The sequence below is a fragment of the Perca fluviatilis genome, chromosome 7 (genome assembly GCF_010015445.1).
Source record: "Perca fluviatilis chromosome 7, GENO_Pfluv_1.0, whole genome shotgun sequence".
Lineage (NCBI taxonomy): Eukaryota > Metazoa > Chordata > Actinopteri > Perciformes > Percidae > Perca > Perca fluviatilis.
Window position 1 is genome coordinate 9,865,875 of NC_053118.1, and position 20,635 is coordinate 9,886,509.

Here is a 20,635-nt window from a genome sequence, read left to right on the forward strand (position 1 = left end):
GGTTTACTCAATAGGATTATAATGTACAACAGACACTGGCAGCTTAAGAACACGCCAAGTGTGAACATGGCCTTAGTTTGTTTGGAATGAATTTTGTGGTTGATGCACTCATTTTGTCATGTAATGCAAGCTTTTTGCAATTGAAGTCATTTTTCAAGGGAGTCACACAGAGTGTGTATGCTTGACGAATGAATGTTTTCTCAAAATCTAGTTTGTTAAATGCATTGTCTGTGCATCCAATTGGCGGATGTTTTGTATGCTTTTCTGCTTTCTCAATTGAAGACTGTCCTCTAGAGAGAAAAAAACAGCATCAGTCTGCCATTCAAATGCTTTTTTACAACCTACTGAGCACTGGAGAAACCTCATGGGGGGAGGCCTGGGTGGATTGTTGGAAAAAAATGTCCTTGCACACGGAGTCCGAAATTTCTGAACGTTAAAAAATAAATACAACCTCACGTTGTGTCAATCATGTTTACACACTGCCTCTGTAAAAAATAAAATCGGAACGGGGTTCAATTTTCTTGCATCCTTAGCAAGCATATTGATAAGGAGAAGGTATGAGCCTATGCAGAAACACACAAAAGAAAGAGTGCAATGCCTACTGTCAACAGTTCAGATGGGAATATTCAGAAGGATGATGATGAGGAGGAGGAGGAGGAGGAGGAGGAGGAGGAGAATGGAAGATGGGAAGATGAGAGAACGCAGGTAGAAAAAGCAGAGCAACAGTGTAGTGATAGTCTGTGTCCACGACGTTCCACTCCCGGGATTGCTCCGTTGCTGCCGGAAATTCTGCCTAATGGAGAAGGAGGGAAAGGCAGAGCGACAGCAGTGTCACACTATGTAATGTTTTGCGAAATGTTTCGCAACGGATGAAATAATACGCATCAGACTCAGTGTGCAAGGTTTCTGCGCTGGGCAAATTTCTAGAAAGAAAAATACAACAACAAAAAACATACCAACATTTTGGACTCAGTGTGCAAGGACCTTTACTCTGCTTTAAATACCATTATGTAATGCTACCCCATTTATTATTTATTTATTTATTCACATTATCATTTGAAAATTCTAATATAAGATCATTTTAAGATACAGGTGCGGAAATTCAAGTCGAAGAAGTAACCGATTATTATCCAGTGAAAAACAAATGTGCAGAGTTGCTGCCATTCTACTCTAATTTAAAACCTCAAAAGTAAGATAACAGGTAATTAATCAAACTATTGTTTATCACAAGTGAATTCTGGACCAGATGCTATTGTGAATACTAGTCCAGCACCAGCCCATGCATTTACAAACAGGCACATCGGCCAAAACTGGCGCAGCAGTGCCGTGTCTCTGCCCACAGCCCACCGTCCCCAGCTGTTTGGCCTGTGGCATTATTTGTTTACTTCCTGCTTCCAGATGAGTGCACTGCACTGTGGGAAACCAGCTTGCAGCCTGCCGGAGCTTCAGCAGCCTGTCTCTGGTTTTCATTAAATCAAACACTCTATCGCACACTGATGATGATATCCCCAATGTGTTGACCTGTGAGACACTGGCAGTGTTCCATTTAACCGTCTCATGACAAAGTGACTTCCTCGGCTGTGGTTCCCAACATCTCAGCTGGCCTCAGAAACACTACTGTGTATAATATAGACACAGCAGACTATAAAGGTTTGAAGTTGTGTCACAGAGCTCCCAGTAACCATGGCTATCAGAGAACTACCTGTGCACAAATGGGTCTATATATGTGTAAAAATAGAGATTGTTGTGGTGTAGCTGTGTATCCATTTAGTAATGACTAAGTACAGTCGTGCCGGCAGGATTCTATTTCATAGTACGCACAAAAACAGCCTGCCTGCTGAAGCAGTTTACTGGTCTACATATTCCTGCCTCTGCTGAATAATTTTTATCCCCCGGTGGGGACAAAATGTATTCCCCCCTCAAAGTGATCAATGCTACTTCACCAATAGCATGACTAAATTAGAAGAATTTTAAACTAAGTAAAGCGCTGTAACATGAACAGTCTGTAGCGCGATAGAACGATAAAATCAGAGCAGCAGTTGCTGGTTGTATTTAGCCGCTACAGAGCTCCGGGACGCCGGCTACCAGCGGCAGTTGTTTAGCCGCTGACAGGTGACTGTGAGCCAGCTACAGGCACCGCCAGATGACGGTCCTTTCAGGGGCCGTGGTAGTGGAGTTTAGCCAGAAAAAGTGAGCGTCATGCAGCGATGACAGTTAAGGACAGTTTAGGTACCAAAAACGACTAGTTAAGTTAAGGAAAAAGAGGATTTGGATTAAAACGCTCCCGAGGAACAAACGAGCGTTTCCTGGGTGAATGTATTTTGTTTTGCAAAGTGAACTCCCCTCTCCGGCTTGTAAGCACTGTGTTTTATGGTGACACCACGTTGTGCTATTTAATTCTGAGATTATTTACCAGTGGATATTGAAGTTCATAAATAAGTGTTTCGGCATGGCTGGCCAAGTGGCTCTATATCCATGGTATTGGAAGGGGGATTTCATTCTTGCATGTTGTGTTTTGTTGTGCATGTTGTGCATGGGTTGTTGGTGAAATAAGGTATAATTAATACTGTGAACAAAGCATAGAGCAGAACAGAGCTGATGTTTGTTTGTTTATGCTTTTTTTCAAGGTTGACAGGAAGACAACACAAGGGTTAAGACAGGTATATCCACATACTGTCGGCTGCTGGTACTGCGTTGCATGTCTCACAGAAAAGAATTTACGCACAGGGCGTACAGGATTACGGCTGCCGGCGCCACTGACTAAGTATGATCCGATAAGGGAGATTTCTGCAGATGTGACAACTGGACATAATTTCACCTCACACACACACACACACACACACATTTATACCTCGCATATTTGTGTTGCCACAAGGGTCAACAATGGTTAGCATGACATACTGTCACGTCTCGTCCCTGTGTCAAGTTTCTGTGTTTAGTTGGTTTCATGTTTTCTGTTGGTTTTCCATTTCCTGTTTTATTTTGTAGTCTCTCTGTTCTCTTATGTAGCTCAGCGCAAATTCTTTCAGGAAGACCTAACAAGTATCAGTTCCTCCTAAGCGAATCAGCGCTGGAGGCGTCTACCTTCTGATAATCCAATCAGGATCGGGCAAGGATCCCATTGGCCAATCACAGCGTTACGTCACTGTTTTAAAAGCTGCTTCTCTCCCTGTGCTATCAGCTGTCATTTCAGGAAGACGTCGTCCCTCCTCCTCCCCTTCCGCCTCCCGTCCTGGGGGTTTCTCCGGCTGTCGCTCCGATGCCTTCTCGGTCTAGTTCCGGCTTTCTCCGCCACCACCGGTGTCTGGATTCCATCGGGGGGTTACATCTTGGTTCCCTACCCCTACATTAATTTATTAATATATTAAATGTATTAATAACGATGGAGTCCAATCTCCAAAACATTGTACATTACATGCTGTTGTACATTAAACCTTTTGCATATCTGCAAACAAGTCTCTCCTGATTGAAATATGTTGTCTCGTTTTACTTCCTGTCGTTTGGTTTTCCCCGCATTCGTGATTGTCTGCGCCGCCCTGATGTCTTTCACCTGTTCATCAGCCCTTGTGTCACCTGCCCCCTGTTAACCCTCGTTTACTTGTGTATTTAGTCTCTGTGCTTTCTGTGTCTGTTGTTGGTTGATTGTCATTTGTCGTCTGTCGTCTGGGAAGAGTTGAGTCCTGTGTATTGCTGTGGTTTTGTGTTCCTGGAGTTTTTCCGCGTTTCCGTCCGTGTTCCTGCTTTCTCTGGATTACTTTTCCTGCTTACAAGTTTCTAAGTCTCCTTGTGTTTCATTAAAATTATTGTTTATTCAAACTGCTGCTTAGTCCTCGCCTTCCTGCACTTGGGTCCAAGCCTGCAACCTGACACATACATTTTGTCACCTGACATGGTCACATGACCATTTAGTTTTTGCTGTAAATTTGATCCCTCTATATATTTTTATTGATGACTACAGTCACAATGATCAAAAAAGACGTGCAACTCAGTTTAGACTTCAACACAACAACTCACTTGGACTTGAGCCATACAACATGAACAATCTGATCCATGTAAGGCCAATTGCTGTATTTTTGAGAATTTAGAACCAACGACGGAAGTTCTATCATAAATCTTAAACAAAAGCCAGTCACTTGGATTTGACATGACAGATGGAAAGATGCTTGGACAGATGGACCCATGCTGATCCACTTAGTCCCTCCCGTGATTCCACTGGGGGTGGCCACCATGCCTGACAAATTCTTGATGTGCCCAATCAGTCAGAGGGGGGGCCTGACTGATTATGTATTTTATCAGAAAAAAAATCTTATCAGAAAAAAAATCTGCTTAGAAATATAGGAAATATTGGATAGGATAGAACACAATGTAATTCTGCTAAATAAAACTTATATAAAAATACAAAAATATAAATAGAAATTAATTTCACTATTTTTTATTTTTTTATTTTTTTTTATTTTTTATCCAAATACAATACACATTTTCTATAGGCTCAGTCTGCATCTTTTAAAATAGACAATTCCAGTGATGTTTCCACGGTATCAAAACTTTGGATAGTTGTCATGGAAACATGTTGTCCCCCTCCCCCCGTATGTGCCTTCTAGCCCCACCCCTGAAGAGGACATGAACACACAGCAGTTACAGAGAACAACCAATAATAATAAAAAAAGGTGCATCTGTTCCTTATTAATATTAAACCATGCGAATGGATTGTGAATTAAGCCTTTTTGTTGCACTTGGAACAAAGGAAAATTTAAACGGATTGTTCTTTCACCCTGGGGAACCTGTATCTCCGCCCAGAAGTGATATGACAAACAAATTCCTCCAAGAGATGGGGGGGGGTCAGAGCTTCCGAAGATGAACCGTGCCTTCCGCAAAAACATTGGCCGTCATAGATATCTGCCAAAGAAAGCTGCTGCGTGCCAATTATTTGACCGGCCACGTTGACGATGTCAAACATTCGATTTTTGTTTTGCACTGTAAGGTTCCCATACCATACCACGAAATCACCTGGCTCAATTTGCATGTATACAAGAGTGTGAGAGAGCAAAAGTGTGTGTCTGTGTGTTATATTTGATTTAAGTCTAATCTCATACGAGCGCTTGATGTTGCGTGAGCTGTCTTAGGAGAAAAACAGCTTCAGCTGCTGGAGCAGCAATCGCTGTTTTATGGTTAGTTAGTTAACATCGATAAAAGCAGCCCGACACATCTGACTGCTGCACTCGCTCATCATAAACACATGTCAGAGTTTTCTAGCTCTGCCTCTCGTTCCTAAGACGTCTCTCCTTCCATTCTGCATGGCTGATCTTTCCTTTTCTACATGTACCTTTCTAAAAAATCTGCAGGGCCCAGCCGATGGGAAATCTTGTGGGGGATACTGGAGTGGGAGAAAAGAGGGGGTGTCTGCGCTGATCAGCATCGACGGTGTTTAATGTGCAGCGACTGCTCTAGGATCCATATTTAACTCTGCATGAATATTTCATCCCCTCTAAGCGTTTATTAGGGGGCCGTCTGGGAGTCTCCTGAGCGTAAAACAGATCGGCCTGCCTGTGATAAATATCCTTGTAAGGAAACGGCCCCTCAAGCGTTCCCTTCCCAACTCCCCTTCCGAGTGCCGTGCGACCAAGGAAGAAGAGCTCCTTTTTACCGGGCTGCTCAATCATCATCAAGTCGCGGGAACGTTAAAATGATTCCCACAGACGGCTGATCCGCAGCGCTGCACGATGGGAGTAATGGCTGATCAGTCCCTGAGCTGCAGACCCCCGGGGGTGGGGGGTCAAGGTTAATGTGACCCTCGCCACGTCGGCTGGCTTATTTATGTTCAATTAAACGCATGTAACATGTTGGAGAAAGATTAAAGCAGGCCTGCAGTCAAAGGTTCTAGCAGTTGTTAGAGCCTTTGACTTTTGCCTTTTGTAGGATGGTGGAGGCAGAACGTGCATGCTGCTGTTCCCTCACTATAAATAAACCTCCGGGTGTAAATGTGGGCCAGTCACAACAGTGAAATTTGTCTTTGTTATTAGCTTCACCATAGCTGTCCTCGCTCTAAATCATTTGTACGAAAAAGAGTCCATTGCCTGGACCACCACTCTATCTTTGTGCAATTAACTCTTCCCATATACTCTTGCCACATGGTAGAGTGGGTATAAAACCTTCTTCCTCTACCACAAAATGAGTTCAAAGTAATTCATTTCGGAATGGGAGCAAATACCTTTAGTTATTATATGTAGTCCTAGGACAAATCAAATGCATATGAAAGGGGTATAGCTAAAAAAACAACTGGGCCCTCAGCAGGCAGTCTCAGTGGGTCTTTCTCCTGCTCATGCATCCTCTCTCACACACTTCATAAACTGAACTGTTCATCCCATGTTTAAGCAAACAAATCTCTAATATTTCCAGAATCTGAAATCTCAGCGCATTTCAGCTGTCTTCTTTCAACATACTTTAAAATTTACTATGTGATACATTTACTGAGAGGTTCACTTGGAAATAATTTACCATATAACATTCAATAAATGTAAATAAATGCTTTTCAGGTCTTTTATTATGGCCTGGGCGTAAGATGTATTGACACCCAAAGTGATCAATATTAAATGCATGAATAAGACATGACAAAAATCATCATAGAAATAAATACAATCAACAGTAACCTCCTGGACCGCCAGTCCGGCCAAAGTGCTTTTTTTGTGTTTTTGATTACAACACAAATAGACGGGGAATGTGGCTGTGATGAACAACTCCTCCAAAACCATACGACCGCATACAGTAGGTCGTTTATTCTTACCCTTTTTCATAATTTCGCGCCCATAGGAAATAGGAGGAAATACGACCCACGCGAGCATTTTCCGTCCTCGTATCTAACCGCAACGGTCACGCACAAGAACTACTTAGTTCAGTTCAGAAAAAGATTGTGATTTGGGTTAAAAGTAGTACATTTGTTACGTTCATTCATTCCGTGCATACCTACATGACGTAATTGCGAATATGACGCAGAATATGACGTAGGTCCGTTTGTTAAGTAAAGTTAAAATGATTTGTCGTATGCTTTTATGTTGAAAAGGATTCCAAACTTTACACCAAGACCGGTCTCCTTGGTGAAAGTCTGTGTTTGTTTGACCATCCAACACCCCTCCCGCTCCGTCCTGGGTCTAAATACCACTTTACATGACTTCCTGTTTTGCTCCCGTCATAATTACTGCGACCACTAGCGGGTGCCGCCTACCAATAAATGTAAAAATGGCTCATAATTGCTGCTTGTACAAACGACCTACAGGGTTTTACTTAAATTTTACTGTGATGTTCACAGAAATAAAAGTGTTATTACAATTTTTTTTAACTTACTATATTTGTGTATCTTTACCAGGTTTATATTCATGTTGCAATATGAAGGTTAAGCTGATTACTTTTTATTTGCCAGATTGATGGCAATTATTTTTGTGTAACTCAATCAAATGAAAAAACTCAACCAATGTTTCCAACATGGAAAGACTAGACCATATTTTATATTCTACTTTAATTTTGTATTTGGCATTATGGTGGTATTTAAAGCAGATTTTTATGTACGGATCATTGTGATGACAAATGATATCTCTGAAAGTAGATATCGTCTGCTCTAGGGCAGGATATTTGAGCTGCTGTATTCCTATTGAAATCCTACATGTCCCTGACAACAATAAGTTTCCTCTGAGGATTCCCAAAACTGTCAGTATGTCATGAAGAGGCGAGCCCTGTATTTAAAAAGGGTTGCAAGTAAAGCATGTGACTTGCCATGATTGTCACAACCTCTAACACAACCATCTATAACGCACGATCTGTTCCAGGGGTGCCAAAGCTACGCACGCAAACGTGAGGGTGCATTTGGCTGAAATAAGCACCGCCGGCTTAATTTAAATTGAGCCCTTTGTCTGTCAATTAAACAAACAGGGCAGACACAGTTATGTGATTGCCTGTTTCTTTGGTCTGAATGAGTGAAACAGCCAATCAGACAATTTACTCGGCAAAGACCTTTTTGATGAATATGAAAAACAATGCTTGTTGGGGAAATAAATGCGTACAGACCATAGACAGTATATAGAATGGACCAACAGACCCCGTGTCTCTGGACGGAGACCAGTGAAGGATACTAGAAGCACTTTTCTTTTTCCAAACTTTATTTATTGAGTTTTCGGTCATAATTAATAAACAATGCACAATAAACAAACCATAACAGTCACAAAATACCCTCCCTCCCTCCCTTAACCAACAATTGTCTCGGAGGACTATAAATGAGTAAGTAAATAAGATTTATAAAAAAATAATATATATATATATATATATATATATATATATATATAAAAAATTAAAAATAAAAAGGCACATCATTAAGTAGAAGCACTTTTCTAAATGTGATGTGAGCAACGTGTCTGAAAGTTGTAAGTCTTCTGGTAGCTGTGCCAAGAGAAATCTCAATCATTCCCAATCTTGCAGAGATGGAGAGCGTAGGTATATGTAAGGAGATAACATGGGCACAGGCTAATTGTTGCTAACTAAAATGCTAGTTAACATTACGTGAGCTTAGAATTATAAGGTTCTATCTCCGTTTAGGGTAGTTCTGAGATATTGAGCATCAAAGTTTTTACATCCCAGCTGGCAAAACTGTTATGTAGTATAATTAACTATTAATAAAAACTATTAATAACTAACTAACAAAATATTGTTTTACAAAAATAACACCACACAGGCATTAATAAACACCTAATGGATCAGATTATGTCAAAAACTCAATTTCGACCAAAAGTGGAGATAGAACCTTATAATTCTAAGCTTACGAATTTAGTAATTAAACCTAAACAGCTCATGTAAGTCGAAACTGCCTGCGAGCTTCTCCTGTACTATACGATAATTCCTCTACTATGTGACACAATCGTTAGCCTATTTTTACAAAAGCGTCTACTACGGAGCCATAACGTGAGATACAAGGTAATGGAGCCTTTTATACATTGTCGTGTTTCTTTAGAAATAAACAATGGACAAATAGAGTCTTTAAACGCTTCAGATGTAAAGTTATTCACTGTCGTCAAAATGAATGCTAGTCAGTGGAATGCTAGCGGGAAGTGATCGCTTTGAAAATGGCGCCATATGAGGTTTGAGTTCTGAAGCGAAGCTTACCCCCTTGGTACAGACTTTGTAAAAAGGAATGGAATACAATCTGATGGAAAGATGGAAAGGGATAGAATGAAGAAACAACATTTCAAATGATTGTGCTAAATTTAAAAAAAGTAATGGATTATTTCATAATAGCATTTTTTTGTTTTTAAATCCTGTTGTATAATGTGAACTTTTTTTCTTAAAAAGCCTGATTCCCCAAGAGCAGAGGTTTGAATGGAGAATATTGTCCTCATATCTGTCTTCAGTTTTCCTTTTAGCTGCCTTTTGGTGTTGATGGTGACAACATCTGCATCAAGTGCTGACTAGGTGTGAGGACACACCCTGCCAGATGCCACGCTTAAGTGGATTAATGAATGCGGGTTGTTTCTTAGTTTCACACATTCATGAAAGTACTGTAACATATAGTTACATGTGCGTTATTATGACCACACGTAAAATAACATTAAAGGGTTTCGTGAGCGTCGTGAATTTTTCTTAACCTGCAGAAAAAGATGTAATCTTCAGTTCAAATAAAAGACTTGGGGATCATTTTCAGCTGATACAAGAAGACATTTGTGATGCTGTAGCTGGATTCACAAAAACAGCAATGGCAATAACAGACATGTCTTTGTCAACTGAGGATTGAGTAGTGTTAAGGGCTTTTCACACGGGGTGCGACCCTTTGCCTGGGTAGTCGCGTGGATCCACGGGGTCCTCATGTGAAGGACAACGCTCCCCGATTAAAGGCCAGGCGATCAATGTGTGGTAACCATGGGGATTCTGTGCACTACTGTATCCCTGCCGTACAACTGAATGAGATTAGCTGACTGTGGTATCACATATCCCTAATCACAGGTCGATTTATAAGAAATGGTGGTGATCCTAGTCTTTCCTAACCACGGACTGCTATTGTTGATGGCTAAAGTTAGCTAAATTAGCATAGTCGTCGTTACGGACGATAACCTGATGAATCCGGTCTCGTGCCGATGCTCTGACAAGCAAAAGCCCCGCTGTCCATGTTCTGATAACTGTTTAGAAAATATTTTTTTATATTTTAGGGAACTCACAAACAAGCAAGAATCAGTCTCTCGTTCATTGATTTGCGCTGTGTGGCGCTCGCGTGGGGAGAAGTTCAACACATTTCAACTCTTGCAGCGGGCGGGCGTGTGCGTGTGGCGAGCACGAACGCGGCAGTTTCATGGGATTGCGCCCTTCGTGTCGCCCCACCCTCCCAACCAGGCCCTCAGAAAGAAAAACAACTGTGTGAAAACCTACACAACCTATTAACAGATTTAAACACATATTAAAACTTACTTTACTTTGCAACTTTATTGTAATTTCTTAGTTACCTCAAATATCTTGTTTTCAAATAAAACAAATGTAGTCATAGAAAGCAGTGACATGTTACTATTTTGTAGTTTCTCAAGTCATCATTGCAATCATCATATAATTGAAAACATACAGTTTAATGGAATTTTCAGAAGTTAGAATGCCCATTTTGCCTTTTAAAGACAGAAGTATTGATATTGTTTGAAAGCGAACACAAAAAGCAGCTCAAACCACTCCAACGTTGGGTCTGGACTGATAAGTTTAAAGGTCAGATTAGACAAAACACTGCTTGGAATCCATAGAAGGGGCATTGCTAGAAGACTTTACTATTGCAAAGGTCCTCAATAGAAGATGAAAATGTGGTCATTTGTTTTTGTACCATGTAATAATACACTCGATTCTCCCTTTGGTTGACATGAAGGGGGCTGTGCCTCCCCATTTACAAAGAAGCTTGAAAAATTTGATTTGACTTGTCTTTCCAATTTTCCTCCAAAGCGACGTATTCTCTTGAAGTTTCCTATGGACCTCTTGATATTTAGCTTGCTTCATCCTGCCAGTTGTGTGACTTATTCATGTTTGTGCCAAAAATGTTCTTACAATACTACGGTCACTCATTGAGGTAGATTTGTATGCCCTTTGGTTTCATACCGGTGCACATGTCATGGATTTTGTTACTGACCAAATACCTTTCTAATTAGAAACAGCTGAAAAATAGACTGATTTGACAATACTGTCCAATTTTCCACGCTCTCAAAATGACAAACACACAAGACAATAATATAGGGACACCGCACATAAAAACATTGCAGCTGCCATTAGCATTCCAGCACAGCAAAAGTGGGATTAGCATAGTGAATCATGAAGAGTCAGTGAGCCCTTCCTTAAACAGGCTGTTGAGTGGTAGTGGAGCGTATGATGGGACTGGGACTGCTGGTGTGGAGACACACACACACACACACACACACACATACCAAATTGAAACAGATTACTGGAGGGGTCCTGGGACACTCTGAAGTACAAGCGAAGGAATGGACTCTCTGTGGTAGTGTGTGTGTGTGTGTGTGTGTGTGTGTGTGTGTGTGTATATATATATATATATATATATACTCTCTATAAAAAGACAGGCACACTCACATGGCTATATATGCTGTAGATACAGTATATTGTAAATTCTTTATAAACCTCAACTGAGAAGAGAACCAGACCTTTTTTTTTTAAAAGCAGGTTTATATTATATTTTTTTATATTCCTAATTTTCCCAGATTTATATCTATTTCTAGTTTATCAAGCATCTCCTTGTTCAGCCAGTCCCCGCCCAGAAAACGTCAATTTGGGTTGATTATGCAAGCAGCGGATAATGATTGTCCATTACGTTTCTTGTTAGGCAGCGAACTCTAGTGGCTGTAGTAATTTTTAAGTATAAAAGCGCCAGGTTGGGGTTCAAACACAGGACGTTCACTCAGGAGACCGGGGTTTTGTTTTCCATGTGAAACCAAAAGTCAACTGTCCTTTTGAAATTAAGTTTTACGGACCTTAGTCCGCGACGTCACGTTACAGTATGTCCTCCTTTTTGGTAATTGTACCTGACTCATTTAAAACCAATCCCTGATGCTAACCATACTTTTTTGTATTTTTGTTGCCTAAACTCCTTCCGTTTCACAATGTTTACTACGTGTTTAAAACTGTGTCCGTGTGGCTGGGTTGGCTCAGTGGGTCGAGCAGGCGCACACATACTGAGAGGTTTATGCCTCGACGCAGAGGTCCAGGGTTCGAATCAGACCTGTGATGATTTCCTGCATGTGTTCCCCCTCTCTCTGACCTAGCTGTCCTATCAAATAAAGGCGGAAAAGCCCAAAAAATGATCAAAGCAAACTATCCGTTACGTAGTATGTGTCGTTTTGGGAGCCTTCTGCCACCATGCAGTAATTGAACAGTCCTATTTGTCATTTTGGGATTCTTTGGAAATCAACCCATAATGTCGTTTAGGAATGACGATGTGTTCCCTTTTACTGGTGATTTAGTTTGCTATTAACGCAATCCCCCATGACGTTTTGATAAATTCAGGATAATGTAAAAAATTATGTTTTTAGTCACTAATTAGATCCACCTCCCTCAAAAGCAGAGCCCTTTCTCACCAAATCTAACTATATAACCATTTGCTATAAATGGTCAATTTCTTGCCCTAAGTGTCTCTAGTGCTAGGCAACAACTGCAACTGCTGCTATTCTGGTAATTATACCTTTTCTACTACTGCAATACTACTACTACTAAAGCTACTAATGCCACTAACACAAACCCTTGTACAACTGCTACTATTACTGGTAACATTAGCATTGTAACAATTACCTTTGCCTCTAAAACTCACTATTGTCCCTGTTACTGGTCCTAACCTTCTAATTTCCATTAGCATCCCACCAGGATTGACAAAGATCAGACATGCCCACCCTTTAAATACCAACTCAGCTTGCCACACATGGCTCTTAATCATTTTCGTTCTCTCAAATGACCACTTTAAAATTACACCATGCAGTCATCCATATTACCTTTCTTGAAGCACCACAGCCCCCACCGCATCAAGAAAGAAGCGGGATACTGATTCAGGATTTCGTAAGTTATTTAATTGAGGAAAGCATGCGGCAAAAATGTTTATTTTTTTATTTATTTTTTATTTTACTGTCCGAGTTTCACAAGACATTTTCAAGGCTAAAACACAGCTAGGGGTAAAATACTGCAGAAAGGACTGTGAGCACAGCCCTTGTCACAGTGAATGGAGATGTGATTGGCTGGGGTAGTACACAGCATCTCTTTTCTTTCCTACGCCACCTCAGTGATAACCTCAGGATGCTGCTGCCATAGAAACCAGGCTATAAACAAAAATGGGTTGACCCTCGCCGTTATTGCTTTTGACTGATTTTTGCACTGCCAGCAGCATTCCTAAAGATCACGTTGACCTCCAATCGTTCCACTGGCACAACCACCAGGTCAAAAATTCCATTTGTACAAAAGAAATCCCAAAGCATAATTAGTACAAACCCCAATTCCGATGAAGGTGGGACGTTGTGTAGAATATAAATAAAAACAGAATACAATGATTTGCAAATCCTTTTCAACCGATATTCAATTGAATACACTATAAAGACAAGATATTGAATGTTCAGACTGATCAACTTTAGAGTTTTTTTGCAAATATTCACTCATTTTGAATTTGATGCCTACAACACGTTCCAACATTACATTTACTGAACACATTCATGCTCCCTAGGAGATTAATCATTTTTAGTCTCGCATTGCTAGACCTTCCTCCACCGCGCTGCAGAGGAGGGTCTGGCTAGTCCACACGGCATTCCGGGCTGGAAGAAAAACGTGATCTGGTTTATTGACATTTTTTTTAAACCAATCACAATCGGCTAAGCGCCAGACGGTGCCACGGTGCCGCTGCAAAATTGCCCCGAGAAGGAACTTGTTTCAGTAGAACGTGTAGGTTTAAAAGTAGTTTTAGTCATGCAACAGAAAACTCAGATTGGACAGATAGTCTAGCTAGCTGTCTGGATTTACCCTGCAGAGATCTGAGGAGCAGTTAACCATAGTCCTCATACATCCACCGGAGTTTAGAACGGCAACACAAAGAAAGCAAACATCCGGCGGCAGTAGAGCAATCCCGGAAGCAGAACATCGTGGATATAGACTTATCATTTCTGGTCTTGGACCATTTTAAAGCCTTTTTCTTTTAGTGCCACGATGAGGACAAAATTACAGCTTTGCACACAAGGTATCCCACACGACTGGCTGCCATGAAGTTTGCGGGACTGCCCCACTACTAAGGCTTTTTGAATAGCAACATCTTTAGCATTAATGTCTGGCATTGAATTAAAACTATTCAAATTGTAATGTATGTCCAAATTGTAATGTATAGGATTTGTTATTCCAAAATATAGTATATAGTAGATACTATTTCATTAATCTGTTAAGAAGAAGAAAAAAAATTATAAGGAGTCCCAACAAAAGCAATTATGTAATACCATTAAGGTAATGATCTTCAAGCCCAGACATCTGAAATAAAACGTGTGACGAGGGGTGAATAGTCAACATACGCTTTATCGACAAATGTATGTGGGCAAATATTTGTGTATTTGTTGTTTTTTTTGGTTTGTTCTAGGTCCCTTATTTGCAATGAAGGGAAATGCAGCATGCAGTGGTATTTTCTTCTTCTTCTTCTTCTTCTTCTTCTTCTTCTTCTTCTTCTTCCAACTTTGTGTCAGCAGTTTGTGTTTGACACTTTCCTGTTACAGCACGACCATGTCCCCACGCACAAAGCCAGCACCAAATAGGAATGCTTTCCCCTTTTTGGTGTAGAAGAACTTGACTAGTCTGCGCAGAGTCCGGACATTAATCCCATCCAACTGCTTCGGGATGAACTGGTGCGCAAACTGCGAGCCAGGCCTTATCAGCCAACATCCGTGGCCGACCTTCACTGTTCATTAATTCAGTTAGCTGAAATCTGATAAATAGTTTTTTGTTAGCCTAGCCAGACTCATACTTGGTCAAAATACTGAAATCTGCCTAAAAGAAAGGACATGATCTCCTCAAGAATGTCCTCAATATACAGCCCTGCCCTGCATGAAACGCTTAATCGTTCAGTCTATAAAATGTTCTAAAATGGTAAATAAATGCATGTTTCCATGGTCCACAGGGGTGTCTTGAATATTTCTCGTTCCACCGACAGTCCAAAACCCAAAGAGTTTCTATTAACTGTCATCTATGACAAAGAAAAGCAGCAAATCCTTCCAATTCAGAAGCTGGAAGCATAGACTGTGTTGTTGTTGACAAATGTATGTAACCGTACTGTGAACAGCAGAAAGAAGCAGTTCTTTCTTTCAGTGTTTTGTTGTCTAGAAGCCTGTTCTCCCTTATGGCCTAATCAAACTTTGCAGCAGCAGTAGCAGCAGCAGCAGCAGTGTTCCAGGTAGTTGTATGGATGTTATGGCTGACTATAACACATACTGCTGCCATCTCAGTTTTGCCATTATAAAGTTGAGCCGTTAGAGGAGTCCCATTATGGTTATTGATTTGCTTGTTTGCACCCGCTTGGTGGTGAAACAGCACAAAGAGAGAGGTTGTTTCCTACCGCCGTGATATATCCCATTCCCGAAAAGCAGACACGATTTAGAACAGCGGGTGGGGGTCAGGGGGAGAACCCATGAGAATTATATGATAATATAAATGTTCTGCTGCACTGACTTTGCTCAGTACATCAGGCAATGTGTCTCTCGTGCTGAAACAAGAGAAGAAAACAATTTAATTGAAATAGAATCCTGCCTGAACCTCTTCAAGAACTGCAATCAAATCAGATTTCTGTTTGCCCTCAGTGTCCACCATCAATGCTATCTATCCTCGCTATCAGGTCATCTGTGTAAATGGCAGCAATGAGAAGGTAAAGCCGTTTGCAGGTCGAGCCAGGATCTCATTTCCTATCACCGAGACAGAAAATCAAGCCACTATTAACCCCATAGTGAACCAGCTATGTCCACTTTACAACTTAATTAACCGAGGTGGCGGGATCAGCGGCAATCAATTCCTCCCTAAAGCTGGCTACAAGACCTGCAGGGCAAAAGACACACACACACACACACACACACACACACACACACACGCAAACATGCAAAAATCCACACACATTCTCCATATTGGTCAATTGAAAGACCACCATAGTCTTCATGCTAATGCAGTATTGAAATTACTATATCTGTGATATGAAGTCATGCATGAATTCATCATAATTCATGTACCATTAATTAAAAAGTGTTACCGAATGTTCAGTGTAATCAAAATAAGGATTTAAAATTGAAGTATAACACTTGAGTAAATGTATTAAGTTACTTTCTACCACTGTTTGCCTATGTGCCTTAGCCCCTTTACTGGAGACCTCTTTTCCAATTATAACATAATACCATTGAAAATAAGATTAATGAATTTATAAACTTCAATATTCTGCATCTCTATTTGCAGATTTTTTCTTGATAATGTGGCTTGTTTGTAATCTAGCAAATCCAACTAGCATATGAAATGAAAAAATCAGAGTTTAGCTGACCTTAATGCTAAACGCAGTAAACACGCAGTGCTGTGATACAGGCCAAACTGGTCCCAGTGTGTCTGTTGGATGGAGCTCTGGGAGGCCTGGCAGCCTGTCTTCAGGCTGGCACACTCCCTGACCCCTGGCATATGGTACATGTACCCAGCCTGCTGGCGTATTTGTCGCCTGGTGACCTGGACTGCAATAATAGGATGGTTTGAACAAGGCCTGCTTCCCTGAGTAACAAGGCAAGCATGTCTTCTGAAGCCTCACAAGCTCTCTGACTTCCAATAAAGATGGAACATCTACAAATGGTAAAAATACGCTGCTATACCTGAGCAAAATTCTCAGTTTTCTATTTCCCAAATACTTTCCCTTGTATGTTTTTCATCTTGAGAAAACACAAATGTATGAGGACTATGGTTAGCTGCTCCTCAGATCTCTGCAGAGTAAATCCAGACAGCTAGCTAGACTATCTGTCCAATCTGAGTTTTCTGTTGCACGACTAAAACAACTTTTGAATGAGCGCATGGTCCACCCAAACAGGTTCGAGGCTATTTTGCAGAGCCACCGTCATTGCGTCCTTTGCTTAGCGCCGCCCAAGATGATTGTGATTGTTTTAAAGAAATGTCAATAAACCAGAGCACGGTTTTCTCCTATCCCAGAATGCTGTGTGGTAGGTCTGGCAATGTGAGACTATACTAAAAACATTTTTGTAATATACATTTTAAGGAAAAATGTATGCAATATGAAAATTGTTCAGGATTAAAAGTTAGAAAAACTGCTAGACAACTTCAGAGCAGACAGATGGAATAAAACAACAGTAGTAAAAGTAGAGGAAGTGCTCTTACCTGTGCTGTCATCATAAACCACAGTGACCGTCTTCCACTTGAAGAAGTGGACCAGGTCCAGGATGGCCCGGCTGAGGGAAGAGAAGTCTGGGTAGAGGCTAACGTAGAAGATGTCTCTGTTGTCCGATACCTGGTGCTTCCACTTGGTCTGGATGTGTGGCACCCCCAGGGCGTTGCAAATGGACTGGACCGCATTGGCCGAGGAACTGTGAGAGGGACCAAAGATGGCCGCCACCCCCAGAGAAAGCTGGTCACAGGCTGGAGAGGGGGAATATTTGACTAGTTAACTTCCTACTACTGTGATGCAGCATATGCCATAGAACTCCATTGTTGTTCAAAAACACATCAATGAGCCCCACTGGGTGACATGTTCCTTCATCACCATGAACAAATACACTGTGGTTTATATTAACTCAATAGCACAGACAGCAGTGTCCTGCTACCCAAAATACTCACTCACTTTTTCTGTTGATTGGTTCCCATTTGTTGAGAAGGTGGGCTATAGTCTATATCAACAACATTTTATTTATGGGATTGTTACGGTGCTGCCGGAGGTTCTGCCGGATGTCCCTCACCTTCAGCTTTCTATGTGTTGGAATTCTAAACTCTGGTGGATTTCTGAGGACTATGGTTAACTGCTCCTCAGATCTCTGAAGGGTGAATCCAGACAGCTAGCTAGACTATCTGTCCAATCTGAGTTTTCTCTTGCACGACTAAAACTACATTTGAATGTACACGTGTTCCACCAAAACAAGTTCCTTCCCGAGGCTTTTTTGCAGAGGCGCTTGCTCCGTCCGGAGCTCAGCGCCGCCCAAGACGATTGTGATTGGTTTAAAGAAATGCCAATAAACCAGAGCATGTTTTTCTCCCACCCCAGGATGCTGTGTGGACTATCCAGACCTTCCTCCGACGCGCTGGGGAGATAGGTTTTGGCAATTTCTGTCTGTGGTTTTTGTTAACCTGGAAAATCTGGAATTCAACCATGCTCACTGTATAGTAGGTGACACAAGAAGAGCACGGGGCTGACCCACTCACCCAGTCAAACGAGTCAAAGCTGCTGGGGACAAGTAAGTAAGAGCTCACTGGGTTTTAGGTAAGGCCTGCACCCTTTCATGTTGTTGACAATCAAGGCATTTAGTGTATGTGATGGCCTGGTAGCTGGTACATAGGTACATAAGGCTTGGGCTGCTTTCACACCTGAGCAGTTTGGTCAGTTTTAACCGAACCCTGAAGCATTTCATTGGATAGTCTCATTCAAACTTTGGTCTGCTTGAAAACGGTAAAACGAGAATGAGATTCGACCCAAATATAGGAAGTTAATCAAAAAACAGTTAATTTACTAGCCTGCAATTCAAATTATGAATAAATTAATTTATGCTGACCATACATTGCCAATCGTCAGTCTGACAACACATTATAATCTCTCTCATCATGGCACGCCCTCTTCTTCACATAATGTGAAATAATCCGCAACCAAAAATAAAAAATGCATTATATTCTCCTGCTTGAGGAATGTTTTTTTTTTTATTGAAACTCAATATTTTTGAGACAAAATAGTTTTGTTGACAATAGAATAACACCAGCCTTATCCTTTACTAAAAATACTTTAAAAAAATAACAAGATAAGAGCAGAAACATAGGTTACAGATTATTAAATTTTAAAGCCATTAGTGGCCAACCTCACTAATGCTCTTGTGGCTAAAAAAATAAAATAAAGCCTGAGCATGGGTATATTCATGCCCATGGTTTCGAAAAGAGATACCTACATATTTTTTGCCGTGTAGCGTAAGAACATTTCTAAATGTATATATACCGTGAATATATCTAATGATATTGATTCCACAACCTCTACTACATTACCTTTCCTCAATACAAAACTGAAGCTTAAGGTGTGACCAATTTGAGCTTGCTTTTATGAAATTATTCGGAGGACATACAAACAACTGCACATCTTTGTATTTACTCGACTGTGCCCTCTAATCACCTTATTTGATATTATGGAGTTGGCGAAATCACTGAGACAGGATATAATAGCCCGTAATTGATAAGAGACTTGAAATGTCAGCCTGATGCACACACAAAACTGATAGATTATAGCACTTTATTGGTTGTCTCTGGGGGCCAAACAGGTCTTTGAATTACTGCTGCTGAGTCATTACCTGGAACCAATCAATTCCCTCTGTTTACATTTGAAGTGCTCAGCCATTTCTCCCTCGCCTGATTATAATTGTCACAATCTAAGCCACTGCAGCTCGCAAGCCTCGAACGGGGAATACATTTACAATGCAAAGCAGCTATGGCATAGCATATGGGGCACACACACACACACACACATTCACAGGCGCATATTATACATACACAGCAGCCGGGAGCATGCCAACGCCGGAGGCAGATCTTCCAATCACAAACGCATAAATACCTTTCCTGGAGGCTTCAAAGCTGTCATAGATGTTTATCCTTTGGATGTCGTAGGTGAGCGTGGTGTTTGGCAGTAGGGTTCTGTTCCTGTTGATTGTGTTTAAAGCAAATTTAAAGGCTAGTTCCTCAGCACCTGACGGGCCGCTTTCAATGGACTCAAATATCCCCCCTGTCAAAGAAAGAGACACACGTGATTAGTGATTTATCAAGGTTGACTTGTTTTAATTGGAAAAGATGCTAGAATGCGCTCTTGATTAAAGATAGGAATATAACTCCATATAACAATAGCCAGAAGTCATGATTAAATGAAGCCATCTCTAAAAATAAGAGTAGGAAGAAGCATCTCAATCAGTAACCTGGCTTATTCAGAAGAAATGGGCTTACACATTTTATAATTAGTTTGACAGAAGATTAAAGGATCTTTCCCCCCAAATATACACACTAAAACCAAGGCCTGTTGCGTCTTTACAGCGCAAAATGTTAAAAAGCTTTAACTATAGTTGCTAGAGGATTAAAACGAGAACAAAACGTATCGACTGCACATCGGTCTTTCTCAGGATCATTGGGTATTACAAAATGAAGATACCAGTACCAATACAAGAACCCTTGAAGTGATGCCGATATGTTTTACCCTATTCACCTGTAGTGTCTTCAAAATGTATGAATTTTAAAATCCAGGTTTAACCTTTAAAGGCCGTTTATTTCAAAGTAGTGTTTCTCATACTCTGAGTCAGAAAGCTCCACTTCATTAGCACTTACATACACCAAACTTTGCAGTTTCATTCCTATCTATATTTCGAAGCTTTTTACGGAGGGGTGTGTTCATACATCATTCATAACCTGA

The 20,635-nt window shown here is 40.9% G+C and overlaps 1 protein-coding gene across 2 annotated transcripts in view; it reads right to left on the reverse strand.

Moving 5' to 3' along the window:
- Positions 1-20,635, reverse strand: part of grik2 (glutamate receptor, ionotropic, kainate 2) — a 305,612-nt gene that overhangs the window by 202,580 nt on the left and 82,397 nt on the right. For both annotated transcript variants that reach the window (XM_039805547.1, XM_039805548.1), the window contains exons 2-3: positions 19,793-19,960; positions 17,374-17,631 (exon numbers count right to left, since the gene is read on the reverse strand). In XM_039805547.1, the coding sequence (XP_039661481.1) occupies positions 17,374-17,631; positions 19,793-19,960 (426 nt within the window). The remainder of the gene's footprint in view (positions 1-17,373; positions 17,632-19,792; positions 19,961-20,635) is intronic.